Source organism: Bos indicus x Bos taurus, chromosome 1 (genome assembly GCF_003369695.1).
Source record: "Bos indicus x Bos taurus breed Angus x Brahman F1 hybrid chromosome 1, Bos_hybrid_MaternalHap_v2.0, whole genome shotgun sequence".
Classification (NCBI taxonomy): Eukaryota; Metazoa; Chordata; class Mammalia; order Artiodactyla; family Bovidae; genus Bos; species Bos indicus x Bos taurus.
In genome coordinates this window covers 95,717,763-95,733,259 of record NC_040076.1, presented here as the reverse complement: position 1 = coordinate 95,733,259, position 15,497 = coordinate 95,717,763, and the positions used below count along the sequence as shown (strand labels likewise).

At 39.2% G+C, this 15,497-nt stretch overlaps 1 protein-coding gene across 10 annotated transcripts in view; it reads right to left on the bottom strand.

The window, feature by feature from the left end:
- The window catches only part of TNIK (TRAF2 and NCK interacting kinase), a 407,656-nt gene that overhangs the window by 157,950 nt on the left and 234,209 nt on the right, over nucleotides 1-15,497 (bottom strand). For all 10 annotated transcript variants that reach the window (XM_027541165.1, XM_027541136.1, XM_027541146.1 and 7 more), the window contains exon 4: nucleotides 539-664. In XM_027541165.1, the coding sequence (XP_027396966.1) occupies nucleotides 539-664 (126 nt within the window). The remainder of the gene's footprint in view (nucleotides 1-538; nucleotides 665-15,497) is intronic.

Here is a 15,497-nt window from a genome sequence, read left to right as displayed (position 1 = left end):
CACCCCTCAAAATGAAGATAATAATGTCTACCTCAAAGAGCTGGAATAAATGATAGAATTAAAAAAAAAAATTAACGTGGTGGGCATTCCCTGGCAGTCCAGCGGTTAGGACTCGGTGCTTTCAATGCCAAGGCTCAGGTCAGTCCCTGGCTGGGGAACTGAGATCCTGCAAGCCATGTGGCATAGCAAATAAATAAATGTAAATATATATATGTGTGTGTGTGTGTATACATATATATATTACAATATAGCATGGTACCTAAAGTATAGTAAAAATTCAATAAAGGTAGTCATTTTGTGTGGGAAAAAAGAACTTAACAACTAGCTTTAGGGATGGTCCACATTAAATGATAGAAGACAGACAGGTATTCAAGGAAATGAGAGAAAACGTTGCAAATACAATGTTATGGAAATTATGGAATAAAGGATTTCAAGGAACAAGTACCTAATCAAACTCAGTAATTAGGATAGAGAAATGAAACACTTAGTCTTGGTTGTTTTTTAAGTAAGAAAAGCAAATGTGGACAGTCCTACATACCCAAAGTTGGTCATCCATGCCTGGTGGGTTCTTTTTGATAAAAGCACCATAGTATGTAGCTATATTCCGGTGATGAGAGTATTTCTTCAACATGTTAATTTCTTGTTTGATTTCTTCCTCTTCATCCTGTGTTAGAACCATAAATATTCTGTCATGAAAATCCATGTCTTTAGTAGGATTCTATTTTTCATAACCATCTATATCAACTATGCAAAAATTTGAGTTTTTTCTTCTGTGGTAACAAACAAGCATTATTATCATACTACTTGACTTTGTCTCTTGACTAAAAAGAAAACATTTACAAGACAACACATTGGCAGTTGAAAGGGGTCTTCTGTTTGTACAGCAAACCAAAATAGTATGCAACCTGATAGTAAAAAAAAAATTCCTCATCTTTTCACCTGGAAGAGATCAAGGTAGACTTGCTATTGAGATAAAACTCATTCTAGGCCTCTGGGAAATTTGTCCATCAAGTACCTATCACTGATCATACTTGGTTCAAGGAAGACTAAGAAAGGTGAAAAGAAAAAAAAATACAGGCTCTTCAATTTAAATTTTGTTAGGTTCAATTTCTTTGAAGTCTCCTTTTATTGAAGTCCCTAGTAGAAGATTATGAAAGTCAGATGGGAAAGGAAGCAAGGGTAAGTTCTCTCGATCTGAGGGTGTTCACAAAGCAGGAGTACCCATCTCACCCTCAGGAAAGTACACATGAAAAGAAAGGGGACATGTGGTAGTGCCACGGATGTGAAAAGAAAGAATCCCCCGACAGAGTAAGTTTCGGAATTCAGATTTCATTCATTTTGAGTTTCAATTCGGAGTGCACTAACCTGAGCCTTTTTTTAGAAGACCTGGCATCACTAATGAAGGGTGTGCATGTTCTCCCGTAATTTTATTTTGATGTGTACACATCAATTGGACTTTTAAATAGCATTTTATTTTTGAGGTTGGTGGAAAAATTTCTGAGCCCAGGAAGACTGTTTTAGAGGCAACAGTAAGAATCTGGGAGCGTAAGATTTTACATCACCATTTCCTGAAAGAACACTCAAAGTGTGTCCCTGTCTGTATTCTTGCCTCCTCCAGCTACTCAGTCTCAACAATGCTGGGCCCTTCTGTAGTCTCCCATGAGTGTCTTCTTTCCCCTTCCTCTTCACATAATTTCTACTCATTATTCCTGATTGAGTTTAACGGATACTCCTGAGGGATGTCTTCTCCAGTTCTCTCGGGTAATGTCAAGTCTCCCCGCTATATCTTGTCCACCCCTAAAGCCACACATTTGTTGGTACTGGAATAGAGGTAAGGGTCATCCTGAGTCATAATTGCCCTTGTTCTTGACTCTCTTCTCCATGGACTCTAAGTTCTCCTGCCTTCAAATGTCAGTTCCAGAGCCCCTTCCCCAATAAAGCTCTCTGGTCTGCCTGACATGCTTCTAGTCCCATAAATCATCACGGATCTCTTCCCTCGCAGCACCTACCAGAACTGCAATCCACACTTATCTATTTAAACATTTGACTGAAGCCTCTCTTCCCTATCAATCCATAAAAACTATAAACAAAGAGATCCTCCCTGCTTTAGCTGTTTATAATATCCTAGCATCGAGCAAAATCCTGTGGATAAATATGAATAAAGAAGTGAATACCTATAAAACGTCCAACCACTTACAGTAGCCTTCCTTATAGCTTGAAAGGAATTGGTAAAAATAAGAGGAGTGGTGAAATGCTGGCACTTTCTGACCACACAAAAATCAGTTTTCCTAAAAAGTGGTGGAGATTTGCAAACCTAGGAGAATCAGTATGTTACATATCACGTGGCCTATCCACGTCAAAGAGTAGGTAATCTCAAAATAGAACGTGTGCTTGGGATACTGAGCTAAGAAGCAGCACGTGGCCTTAACCCTGGAAAGGAGTAGAGGAGTGAAGGGCTGGGAAGGAGGCTGGGGGAGGGGACGACACACTGCTGACCCAGGAAATCTTCCCTGTGGCCATCAGAAACTGCCTAGTCTTCACCACAGGTATAAGGAGAGAATGACCTTCACCGTCCTTCAACTTGCTGCAGAGTCCTGCAGCAGACCTCAAAATGTCTGAGGATCATGCATATTAGCTATTTTAAATCCACCATGTGGGGCCAAATAATCATGGATGAATGTAGGATCGGAGCAGATGTACTTTGGGGAAGCCTAGATACAAGGGGAGAAAACAAACCTGAGGGTTTTTGGGGTGACTTGGCATCTGCTTTCAACTAAAGGGACAAGTAAATAAGACAGTAAAACATCAATCACTTTCCAGCAGCAGTGGGACAGGCTCAGCCTGGGTCATTCTCACCGAGAAGCTGGGCTGGTTCTATGAGTATTTGCTCTCCTAGGTTCTCCACAGGACGGCAGCTGACATGGGAGAAGCAGAGAAGGAAAAGTGCCCCCAAAGCTGACCATATCATTAAGAAAACAAGAACTCATGAAACAGGTAAACAGCAGTGTAATTCAGTATATGATTAAATCCAAAGTAAACAGTACTGGGAGACCAGAATGAAATCAGCACATCCTCCATTGCTTTGCAAAGGTAAACTGAGGCAACAAGATAATGAAGAAGGCCTATGCATTGAGTCAAGAAAATGAGAAGGCGGGGCAGGTGGGGTACATGTCCAGTTTGGGCCCCACTTCCTTCTGGCTGTATGATCCCAGGAAAGTAACCTACCTTTTAGAGTCTAATTTTTCTCATTTATATGGAGATATAGATGGCAACCCACTCCAGTATTCTCGCCTGGAGAATCCCTGGGATGGGGGAGTCTGGTGAGCTGCCGTCTATGGGGTCGCACAGAGTCGGACACTACTGAAGCGACTTAGCAGCAGCAGTAGCAGCAGCACAGATTTTATAATAGTGTTATATGTCCTAATCTTTTGTGAAAATTAAATGAAGATGTGAAAGTTATAAAATATAATACAAAATAAATGTTATTATTAATCTTCTCAACCAAAAAATAAATAACAAGAATAAGAGGTCAGGAATATAAGTAACTTGAATTTTAGGTTTAAATTGCACTGTTACAAACACAGTTACAGAACCACCGTGGGTCATGGTGATGTAGCTCTAATATAGAACCCTGAGCGTGATCTTATATTAACTCCTAAGTGAGTAGGCAATTTATCAGGCCTTCAGGGCTACTGTTTATCCAGATTTCTAGATTAGGGCATTGATGGCCATAAGTTATGCAGTGAAACTGAAAGGGAGGCACTTCTTATGACCATAAGAACTCATTTAACCCCTTCACAAACAGTCTGACCTCTTACAACATGGCCTATTGAAGAAGATGGGTTATGAAGTTTTCAAAAGGACAGACAGAAACCATTGAGGCTAGAATTAGATTACGAAGCTATAAAAAGCTTTTCTTCTATTTTGTAAATGGATTATTCTTATGTCTTAAGAATTAAGCAAAGGGATCAAGCTCATTGGGAAACTAATGACCATTGGGTCATAATTTAAAAAACAAAAGAATGATACCAAAATTGTAAGAAATTTTAAAAGGGAGCAATTTTAATCAGCCAAGTCTGATAGTCTAGGAAGAACCATAATTTCAATCAGAAGACTTCAAAAATCTTGTCCAAGCTGATTCACTATGTAAACTCAGATATGGCTATTTAAACTCTCTGAATGTCAGTTATATTCATCTATAAATGGGAAAAAGAATACCTATCTAAGTCACCTCTCAGGTCTTAGAAATGATTAAGTGCTTATTTAAGCAGAGCACTATTATCAACATAAAGAAAACTATTATTTTTTCTTGAAATGACAGGAATCTATTGCTTAATATTTCCGGCAGACTGAAAAGAAAAATGGCCTTGATATTTGGCATTCATTGGAAGGACTTTTGCTGAAGCTGAAGCTCTAATGCTTTGGCCACCTCATGTGAAGAGCTGCCTCACTGGAAAAGACCTTGATGCTGGGAAAGACTGAAGGAGAAGAGGGCGACAGAGGATGAGATGGTTGGATGGCATCACCAATTCAATGGATATGACTTTGAGCAAACTCTGGGAGATAGTGAAGGACAGGGAAGCGCCTGGCGTGCTACAGTCTGACTCGCTAAGAGTCGGACAAGACTTAGCAACTGAATAACAACAATACATAAAGAGGTGGAGTCCATCCCCTCTGCTTATCTCTGGGCTTGGCCCCGTGACTTGCTTTGGCCAATGGGATATTACCTAATGTGATATAACAGAGACTTGAAAAGTTTCTGTGTATTGGGGTAGACTTCTAATTGCTTGCATAGAACACTTGCATATGAAAAACCAGAACCGGCATATCAGGATAAAACAGGTGAAGAAACAGTGCTTTTCAAATGCAAGGAAAAGGATGATTCTAGACAATGCTTGCTAACCACTGACTACCTCTGATGGCTATATGATGATCACAACCGTAGTCATAAAATACAGCCAAAGCCAACCCGATGTAATGCTCTGTACCATAAGTTGTATGTGTATTATTGAATATCCAAAACAGATCTATGAAATACCTGTTTTTAATGATCCCATTGAGCAAATAAGAAATATGAGTTTCAGAGAGTGTCTTCCTATTTTAGAGCTTCCCAGCAGGTGGTAAAAGAATCCACCTGCCAATGAAGGAGACACAGGTTCCATCCCTGGGTCAGGAAGATCCCCTGCAGGAGGAAATGGCAACCGACTCCAGTATTCTTGCCTGGGAAATCCCATGAACACAGGAGCCTGGTGGGCAGTCCATGGGCCACAAAGAGTCAGACACGACTGAACATGCACACACAGCACATTCCTATATTAAAAGTTAGAGCTAAGATCTAAAGCCAAGATTTGTCTGATTTCAAAGTCAGTGTTTGTAATTCTAAAATGAAAACTCCTAGATAGAAGGGTGATTACCCACAATGATAAAACCAAAGCTGCTGCTAAATCATGAAAGAAGAGTTTAGGAGCACCTTAAGTCAGGGTTGAAGAGAAACTACCTTTGGTCCTCCAATTAAAAGAGCTTTTTAGCACCCATTAATATTTGCTTATGAATGATTTCAGGGGATAAAGGAGGGATTTTAAGTTGCACATTTATTACACAGGGGAACATACTTTAAGAATCTACAATACAGCAGGATTTAAAACCAGAATTAATGAGACATTTAATATTAGTGTGCTCGACAACACAGCTCTCAATCCATGGAAGAGGAATAAACCTGTGTAATTCTTATGACAATTCAAGAGACTGGTCAGTTTAAACTTTACAAAAAAGGATGGGTGGCAGATTCATGTTGATGTATGGCAAAACCAATACAATATTGTAAAGTAATTAGCCTCCAATTAAAATAAATAAATTTATATTAAAAAAAAAAAAAAAAAAGGATGGGGTTAGCATGTGTGCTAAGTTGCTTCAGTCGTGTTTGACTCTGTGACCCCAGGGACTGTAGCCTGCCAGGCTCGTCTGCCTATGGGATTCTTCAGGCAGGAATACTGGAGTGGGTTGCCATGCCCTTCTCCGGGGGGTCTTTCCCACCCAGGGATCAAACCCGTGTCTCTTACATCTCCTGCACTGGCAGGCAATTCTTTACCACCCAGCTGGGAAGCCCAGGATGAGGTGTACAGACTCATAAATGCTACTGCATCCCATATGCTTAGATACTGGCTAAAACCACCTCTGCTGCCCCTAGCCTGTGCTGCTCTCCACAGTGGCTGCTGGCATTACGCAGGCATTTGTGTTAACATGTCCATCATTTTCATCTTTGTTGTTGACCGAATGTGACAAAATTTGAAGACAATTCATTGTTAAAGAATTAGAGACTAATAGAATTTGTAGGGATTACTGACATCTTCTAACATGTGATTTTTTGAAAAAAAAAATTTTTTTTTTTAATAATTTGTAGCACTGAAATCCCTTTCTCTAGTAGAAAATCTATTCAGGATGCCAATATATAGCCTCAATAAAAACTATGCTTTTAAAAACAGTAAACACTTATTTTTATAACTTTAAGTAATGACTAGTTATAAAGTTAATCAGTGACAACAAAGCGATTATTTTAGTGAAAGCAAATTTAGAATTTTTGAAACAAACTGCAAGTCACATATCAGTTTCAATATTTTAGTCATTTTCAGTTTTGTTTTGGTTCCAAAGGATAGAGAAAATCTACATTTCCTAAGAAATGTAATTGCATAAATAGCATGACTTGCCATTTCAGCGGAAAATTGATACTGAATGGCATTCTGCACATGAATGAAGTAACCTGGAGTACAAATTGAGAGGCTGCCATTTTCTTTTATTTTAAAATTTATTTTATTGATGTATAGGTGATTTTAACTTCCCTGGTGGCTCAGATGGTAAAGAATCTATCTGCAATTCAGGAGACCCAGGTTTGATCCTTGGGTCGGAAAGATCCTCTGGAAAAGAGAATGGCTACCCACTCCAGTATTCTGCCTGGAGAATTCCATGGACAGAGGAGCCTGGCGGGGTACAGTCCATGGGGTTGCAAAAGTTGGATATGACTGAGCAACTAACATTTTCACTTTCATAGTTGATTTACAAGGTTGTGTTAATTTCTGATGTAAAGTGATTCAGTTACACATTTATGCACATTTTTTTTCACATTCCATTCCATTATGGCTTATCACTGGATGTTGGTTATAGTTCCCGTGCTATTCAGCAGGGCCCTGTTGTTTATGCATTCTATATATAATGGTTTGCATCTGCTAACCCCAAACTCCCAATTTGTCCTTCCCTCATGCCCCCCTGAGAGGCTGCCATTTTCTGGTGTGTTCAAAGTTGGTATATAATGTACAGTTTGAAAGGTTTAAAAAACAGTTTATTAAATATTAATACTAAAGTATATTAAACATTGAGACTTAAGCATGTATGGATCCTCTAAAATTATCTCAAGGTGGGGTTTGAGGTCTTAGGAAACAGACCCAGGGTGGTTCAATAACTCAGCTAATTCCACATCTCTTCATTGCCGCATTGCTAGAATTTGAGACCTTGCTATGGCATTCTCCAGGCAGCAACTGGATTTGTTGTATATGTTAACCCTAAACTAAATTAATTCATTCAACACATATTTATCTGTCTGCTCTATCCCAGGCACAATGCTAAATAACATTAGTGGTAATAATAATAGTATAATACAGTCATCCCTCAGTATCCACAAGGAACTGGCTCTAGGACCCCCATGGATACCAAAACCCACGGACGCTCCAGTCTCTTTTGTGAAGTGGCACACTGCAGCCAGCCTGCCGTATCTGTGGGTCTCAACATCAGATTCAACTAACACTGAATATAGAGAGCTGACTGTAATACAACAATGGACATAACACTTTCAAGCTCTTCCACGATAAAACTTACTGTAGTCTCATGGGGATCACGAACGGAAATCAAATAATGATACAGATACATGCAAAATTATTAACATGAGAGGTTCGAGTAGCTTATCTAATTAGGAGCATCAGGGGAGACAGCCAAGAAATTCAAGTGTGAGCTGAATCCTGAAGGCCATGTGGGAGCTATCCAGTTAGGGGAAAAGAACAAGTATAATATGATGTGACTGAGGAGGCATTGGTTTCCCAGCAGAAACAGCGCTGCCAAGGCCTGTTACCTGGATGGGGTAGGGCATATGGTTTCCTATAGGAATCACTGGTGCTATGGAGAGAAAAATGAAAAATATATGCAAGAGGTGCCATAACAGTAACAACTGTGTGCTATGTACTAATCTCAAATGCTTTATAAATACCCACATTTACTTCTCACACTAACTTTACGAGAGAAGTGATATTATCCATATCTACACATGTAAAGGGTTTCCCAGGTGGCTCAGTGGTAAAGAATTCGCCTCCAATAAAGGAGACACAAGAGATGTGGGTTGATCTCTGGGTTGGGAAGGTCCCCTGGAGTAGGAAATGGCAACTCACTCCAGTATTCTTGTCTGGAAAATTCCATAGAATTTTAGGAGTATGGTAGGCACCAGTCCTTAGGGTCACAGAGGGTCAAATACGACTGAACACACACACACAGCACAGCAACATACACGGGGAATAAATGGAGGGTAAGCAACATGCCCAGGATAAGAGAGCCACGAAGTGTCAAAACCAGGACAAACTGAGATGAGTGACAGTTTGCACTGCTCTTTTCGTTGTTGTTGTCCAGTTGCTAAGTTGTGTCTGACTCACTGCAACCTCATGGACTGCAGCTCTCCAGGCTTCCCTGTTCTTCACTATCTCTCAGTTTGCTCAAACTCATGTCCATTGAGTTGGTGATGCTATCCAACCATCTCATCCTAGGCTAACCTGCCCTCTCTCTACTAGGAAGTGGTGTCCCCTAGAGAAGCAAATATGACAAGGGTGGCCTGCATCCTTCTCATACCCATGCCAGCACTGATATATGACTCCCAAGAGAACTGCGAACTTATAAAATAGGTTCTAACCCTAGGAATATTTCATTTATTTGGCTAAACTCTATCATCAATAAGACAGCTTTTCCAACAACATGGATGAACCTAGGGATTATCATACTAAGGGAAGTAAGTCAGAAAGAGAAAGACAAATACCATATGATATAACTTAGAACTTATATAACTTATATAACTATGACACAAATGACCCATCTATGAAACAGACCCACAGACATAGACCAGACCTGTGGTTGCCAAAGCAGGGAGGATCTGGGGTGGACAGTTGGGAGGTTGGGATTAGCAGAGGCAAACTATTATATTTAGGATGGATAAACAACAAGATCCTACTGAATAGCACAGGGAACTATATTTAGTATTTTGTGATAAATCATAATGTAAAGGAATATGTAAAATACATATATATATATAAAGCTATGACAAGCCTAGACAGCATATTAAAAAGCAGAGACATCATTTTGCCAACAAAGGTCTGTATAGTCAAAACTGTGGTTTTTCCAGTAGTTATGTACAGATGTGAGAGTTGAAGCATAAAGAAGTCTGGAGCACCTCAGAATTGATGCTTTCAAACTGTGGTGCTAGAGAAGACTCTTGAGAGTCCCTTGGACAGCAAGGAGATCAAACCAGTCAATCCTTAAGGAAATCAACTCTGAATATTCACTGATGGACTGATGCTGAAGCTGAAGCTCCAATACTTTGGCCACCTGATGTGAAAAGCTGACTCACTGGAAAAGACCCTGGTGCTGGGAAAGATTGAAGGTAGGAAGAGAAGTGGGTGACAGACGATGAGATGGTTGTATGGCATCACTGACTCAATGGATATGAGTTTGAGCAAGCTCCAGGAGATGGTGAAGGACAGGGAAGCCTGGTGCTGCAGTCCATGAGGTTGCAAAGAGTCAGACACAACTTAGCAACTAAACAACAACAATAGCCACTTTATTGGGGAACAACTGCACTGGCAACCAAGATAAGTAAGTTTCCTTCTTAAATTCTCCCTTAATACTCTCTGTATACTCCCTCAAAGTTGATCAGAACTCTACATAACTGTTCAACTGTTTGTTAAATATCTTTCACTCATGCTGGAATTTATGATTCCAGAAGATAGCACCCTTGTCTGTCTTATTCACTACCATCACCCCAGAGGACAGCACATTCATTTATTCTTAGTGAATGAATAAATGAATTACTGTGATTTCAGTCTTTAGCTTCTGGAATCTAGCCTCACTTTCTCTTTTGGATTCTGCTCTATAGTAAGTCATTTTGACAGCTCCCCATTGTTCAGGGTAAGACTAATAACTTTGAGGTGGTGCAGACTGGGCTGATTCAAGCTATTTACACATACTGACAATGAACTAACCCACCTGTGCCACATGTGGCATGGGGTTCATAGCACAGGCTACCATCCCAGTACAGAAGTTCAATGCACATTATAACATCCGCTTTTCATTGCTGTTGAATGTCCCACTCAGGCATTCACTGTCTCTTACCAGGACCTATATTTATTGAGGAAATGTTATGTACCAGGCACTAGATAGTATATAAATTTAATCTCAAAACAAGTTTGCAATGGTTGTATTTGCATCTAACAGATAAGAAAAAATGAGATTCAGAAAAGTTAAAAAGTTTGTTCAAAGAGAGTAAGGAGAGGAGGGGGCTGTGAACTCAGCTCTACCTGAATCTGAAGGCCAGGCCCCTGCAACGCCCATCCCCATCTGTCATTCTAATAACAGGGCTGTGGAGAAGGTGGGTACACCCTGACTGGCTGGATTTGAATTCTAACTCTGGCATTTACTGTCTGTGAAGCTCGGGAAAGTTATGTACAATTTTTATGCTTTCAATTAATTCCTCATTTGTAAAATGGATATATTAGCTTGCTCCTCTAATGGGAATTGTTTCAAGGACTAAATGAGTTAGTATATGTTATATTAAGTACTAAGAACAATGCTTGGCATAAAATAAGCAATCAATGATAGTAATCTTTATTCTTGACTATGGCTGCTGTTGTTATTACTGTTACCAACATTATGTTCTATGCTACCAGTCACTCCACTGAACTGTCCCCCTTTGGGAGAGAAGAACCAAAAGTGCCTGGAGCAGTATGTCCTCTAATTCTTCCAAATAACCCAAGAAGAAAAGATTTTTTCCTTGGTCCAATTTCAGCAAACATTCAATGAGTCCATTAACTGTGGGCAAAGAACTCTACCAGAAGCTACCAGGAGAAGGCCACTTCCTTACTCTTTATAAAGAGAGATGGAGACTGGCTAAAAGCTTCACCCACAGGAATTCAGTTAAGTAAGACAAAAATAGAAACTCAGCCAAGCAGGGCTTATATTGCATCCTTCTAGGAGGCAAATCCCATCATGTTACTTTGCTATTTAACTTCTGGTTAAACACACTGGCTCTAGCAGTGGTGTGAAGAAGGGGCCAGGACTGACAGCCTCCCTCCCCTTGTATAAAACAACCCTCCATATATCTCTTCTATATAATGGGTTTTTGCCTAAGCCTACTTGATCTAAGGGTTTTATTGGAAAAATTGAAAAATGAAAACCTTGTAATGTCTTTGCCATAGCACCCAATGCCTTCATGACCTGGCCCTAACCTGTACAGATTCACCTTGTATCACTCTCTCCTCAGAACTATTTTTATCCTAAAACTAACCTATGTAATGCTTCCCTGGTGGTTCAGATGGTAAAGAATCCGCCTGCAATGCAGGAGACCCAGGTTCCATCCCTGGGTCAAGAAGATGCCCTGGAGAAGGAAATGGCAACCCACTCTAGTATTCTTGCCTGGGGAATCTCATGGAAAGAGGATCCTGGTGGGCTATAGTCCATGGAGTCGAAAAGAGTCAGACACGACTGAGTGACTAACACACGCACACACACACAAGCGTGTGAACACGTAACAGTTTCCGGAACATGCTGCATACTCTCGCAGCCTCCATGCCTTGCACAGGCTGTTTTCTTGTGGCCAGAAACATTTTTGTCCGATTGTCTTCCTGGGCTTAGTTATTACCCCTCATTGTCACATTAAATTTTATACATAACTGTATAACTTTATGACTTTATTATAAAATGGATTAGCTTTACTTACAAATATTTAGGGTAATGTTGTATTATTGCAAGCTCCCTTCAGGCAAAGAATCACTTTTTCTCTTTTTTTTTTTTTGCTGACAAAGCAAGAGATTTTATTGGGAAAGGGCACCCGGGTGGAGAGCAGTAGGGTAAGGGAACCCAGGAGAATTGCTCTGCCACGTGGCTTGCAGTCTCGGGTTTTATGGTGATGGGATTAGTTTCTGGGTGGTCTTTGGCCAATCATTCTTTTTTTTTTTTTTTGAGGTATTTTTTATTTTATTTTATTTTTTAACTTTACAATATTGTATTGGTTTTGCCATATATCATCTTTGAATTTCTAGTGTCTGTCATAAAATAGGTGTTTAGTAAATGTTTATTGAACAAATTAATTTTAAAAATCACATTAAATGAAATATTAAATATCCTTCTATATTAACTGAAGACCTAAGGCAATGTGATAAACAGGGTGGACTTAAAAGAGTTAAAATACTCGGGTTGAAATATTCACTCCATCATTTACATGTTACATTGAACAAGATACTTAATATGCCTAGTTTTCTCATCTCTACAATGAAGCTAATAATGAAGTCTGGTGGTTATTGAGGGCATTCAGTGAATCGATATACAGAAAATATTTTAAAGAGTTCTGACTCCATCAATGATAATGACTCCATCAGTGTTAGCTACCATTATTATTATTTCAGGCTGAAATATAAAAAAAATGTAGTCCTTATTTAAGGACTAAATCAGTTTAAAATAACGTTGACTATAATGATATAATCTCATAATAATATAATTATCTTGTTTTTCCCTGCTGAACATCCATCCTACCCTTTGATCTTAACAGATATCAGATTTTTCTTTGAGGAAGTCTCCTTTCCACTGTTAGTTGTTATCAGTCATGTCCAGCTCTGCGACTCCATGGACTGTAGCCCACCAGGCTCCTCTGTCCACAGAATTCTCCAGGCAAGAATACTGGAGTGGGTTGTCATTTCCTTCTCTGAGGGATCTTTTTGACCCAGGAATAGAACCTGAGTCTCCGGCACTGCAGGCACATTTTTTACCATCAGAGCCACCAGGGACCAGATGTGGCTCAAGAGAAACAGAATTGGCAGTAGGATGGTGAGGTGACACAAGCTGGGCCACTTAAATTGAGACTTGCACTCTTGCTGAGACTAAGGGCAATGAAGTAATTAGAACATGAGCCTGCAGCTGCTGGTGGAAAGAAAGCAGAGTCCAGAGATGGAGAGACACACAATTCCCAACTAATCATGTGATTTCCTAGACCCTGCTGAGCTTTTCTTTTTTTTTAATATACACAAAACAATAAATTCTGTTTTCAGCTTCATCCATTCTGAGTGGGGCTTTGGTACTAAAACCCAACGTGTCCTGAGTAATGATCATAACCAGTCATTGTTAAGATGAAAGCCTACAATACTAAGTTATTATGTTATCAAGTCCTACATGGGCTTCAAGGTATCATTGTAAAGGGACCAGGTAAACTAGAAATTTTGGGTAAAACCAGAAATTTTGATCCAAATGAAGATGGAGATTATTTGCAGGGTTATCAAAGAATCATAGTCTCTTCATACTTGGCCAGAAACAGTAAATACAAGACCCTAGAAAAGTGCTATTCTGGTGTGCATGAAGATCCTGAAGAGTTTGTAGAAAAGGCAGAGCCTGCCACGCTCCAGACCATCAGGGATCAGCAGACATCACCATGGAAAATTTCCAACGCTTACCTTCTTTACTCCTCTGATTATTTGACATTTCTGTCTGACAAGGAATTCTCTGATTTTACCAGTTTAGTCATGAATTGTAAAAGATGATCTTTTCAGATAACATCCAGAATTTTAAAGGAAGTGTGCTGTTCTATAAGCGGTTCCTTGTTTGGCCTAATATTGCTAAACACAGAAGTAAAGGAACCTCAGTAACAATTAATGTACATCAAAGACGTCATCTGGTTATTTTAGTTAAGTTTGCACAAGTAATGAAGAGTGGTTTATCCAATGAAATTGCAAAGGTTATACAACAACTGAAATTTACACAAACTAAATTTGTGAATTGACTAAAAGAGAATCATCTACCCGGACTGAACTAATTCTGTGCTTCTCAGGATTGTAACATCCAACACGATAAATATAATTAACACTGCTGTCTATTATATATGACTGTTGTAAATCCTGAGTTCTCATCACAAGAAAAAATTTTATTTCATGTCTCTTAAGTTTGTATCTATATGAGATGATGAATGTTTATTAAACTTATTGTAGAATCTTTTCTTGATATTTGTAAGCCTAATCATTAGGCTGTACACCTTAAACAGTACTGTATGTCAATTATATCTCAACAAACTTGGAAGAAAAAAAAGCAATAAATAAAAAAATTCTGTGCTTTTCAAAAAAAAAAAAAAAGAGAGAGAGAAAAGGCACGTTCTGAGGCTCCACCTAGAAATTCTGCAGCAAGCCCAGTATTTCTGCATTTCTGATGAGCACCCCAAGTGTGCTGAAAGTCCACAGATATCAGCTGTCCCCTATGAGGAACACTGCCCTAGAGGATACAGTTTTGTTTAGATAATTAAAGTACACAAATCCAGCTGGGAACAAATCCCCAGAAAACACTGAAATGCAAAAATTCTCATAATTATTTCAGAAACCAAAAGAACTTCAAAGACTGAGTTTAAGCCCTAATTCTGAAGCAAATATAGGGAAATTTGGAAGTGTCTCAGCTTTAAAACTAAAGAACATAAATATTACACTCAGTTTTTTCTGTTACTTTTTTCTTTAAAAAAAGGACATGGTATAGAATAAAAATAATTTAAAAATTGATTTCAAGGTTATAGTTTTATCAGTTTCATTACAATAATCTATAGTAACTTTCTAGTAGGTCTTTGGAAACAATTAACAAAGGCGACCTTTGAGAATTCATCTCGGGGCAGCTATAATGAGCACAATTATAATAATTGGTAAGGAGCTTTTACAACATTCCATAATACACAAAAGACAACATGGCAAAATGAAACAGATTGTTTTCTGAGGATACCACATGAATGTCACAAAGGAAATCTTATGTTGACTGTGATGTGTACAGGGGTGATACAACAGTCATTTGATGCTGGATCACACAGCGTGGGAAATAAGAAAGCCATTTCCCGATGTGTATCCATGTTTGCCTTTGTTAAGGGTCAGTGGTTACATAATGGTCAATGATGTGGCTAAAACAGGGAACTATCCAGCCCTTTCAATAGAGGTTTCTTCAAGAGAATCAAGCCCATGTACTGTAAAGCATCCATTGTACGCGATGGATTGACTCTCCTGTGCATTGAAATGGTGCCAGCTCTTCACCATCCTGGGGAGAATTGAGGAAATTGTCTCTAAATCATCTTCTGTAGGGTTCAGTTGCCTTGTGAAACCCAGTTTAGAGAGGCTAACTAACATAGCTTAAACTGAAAATACATACTCTGGGATAAACTGCTGGGTACCTTTTTTTCTTCCAAGCAA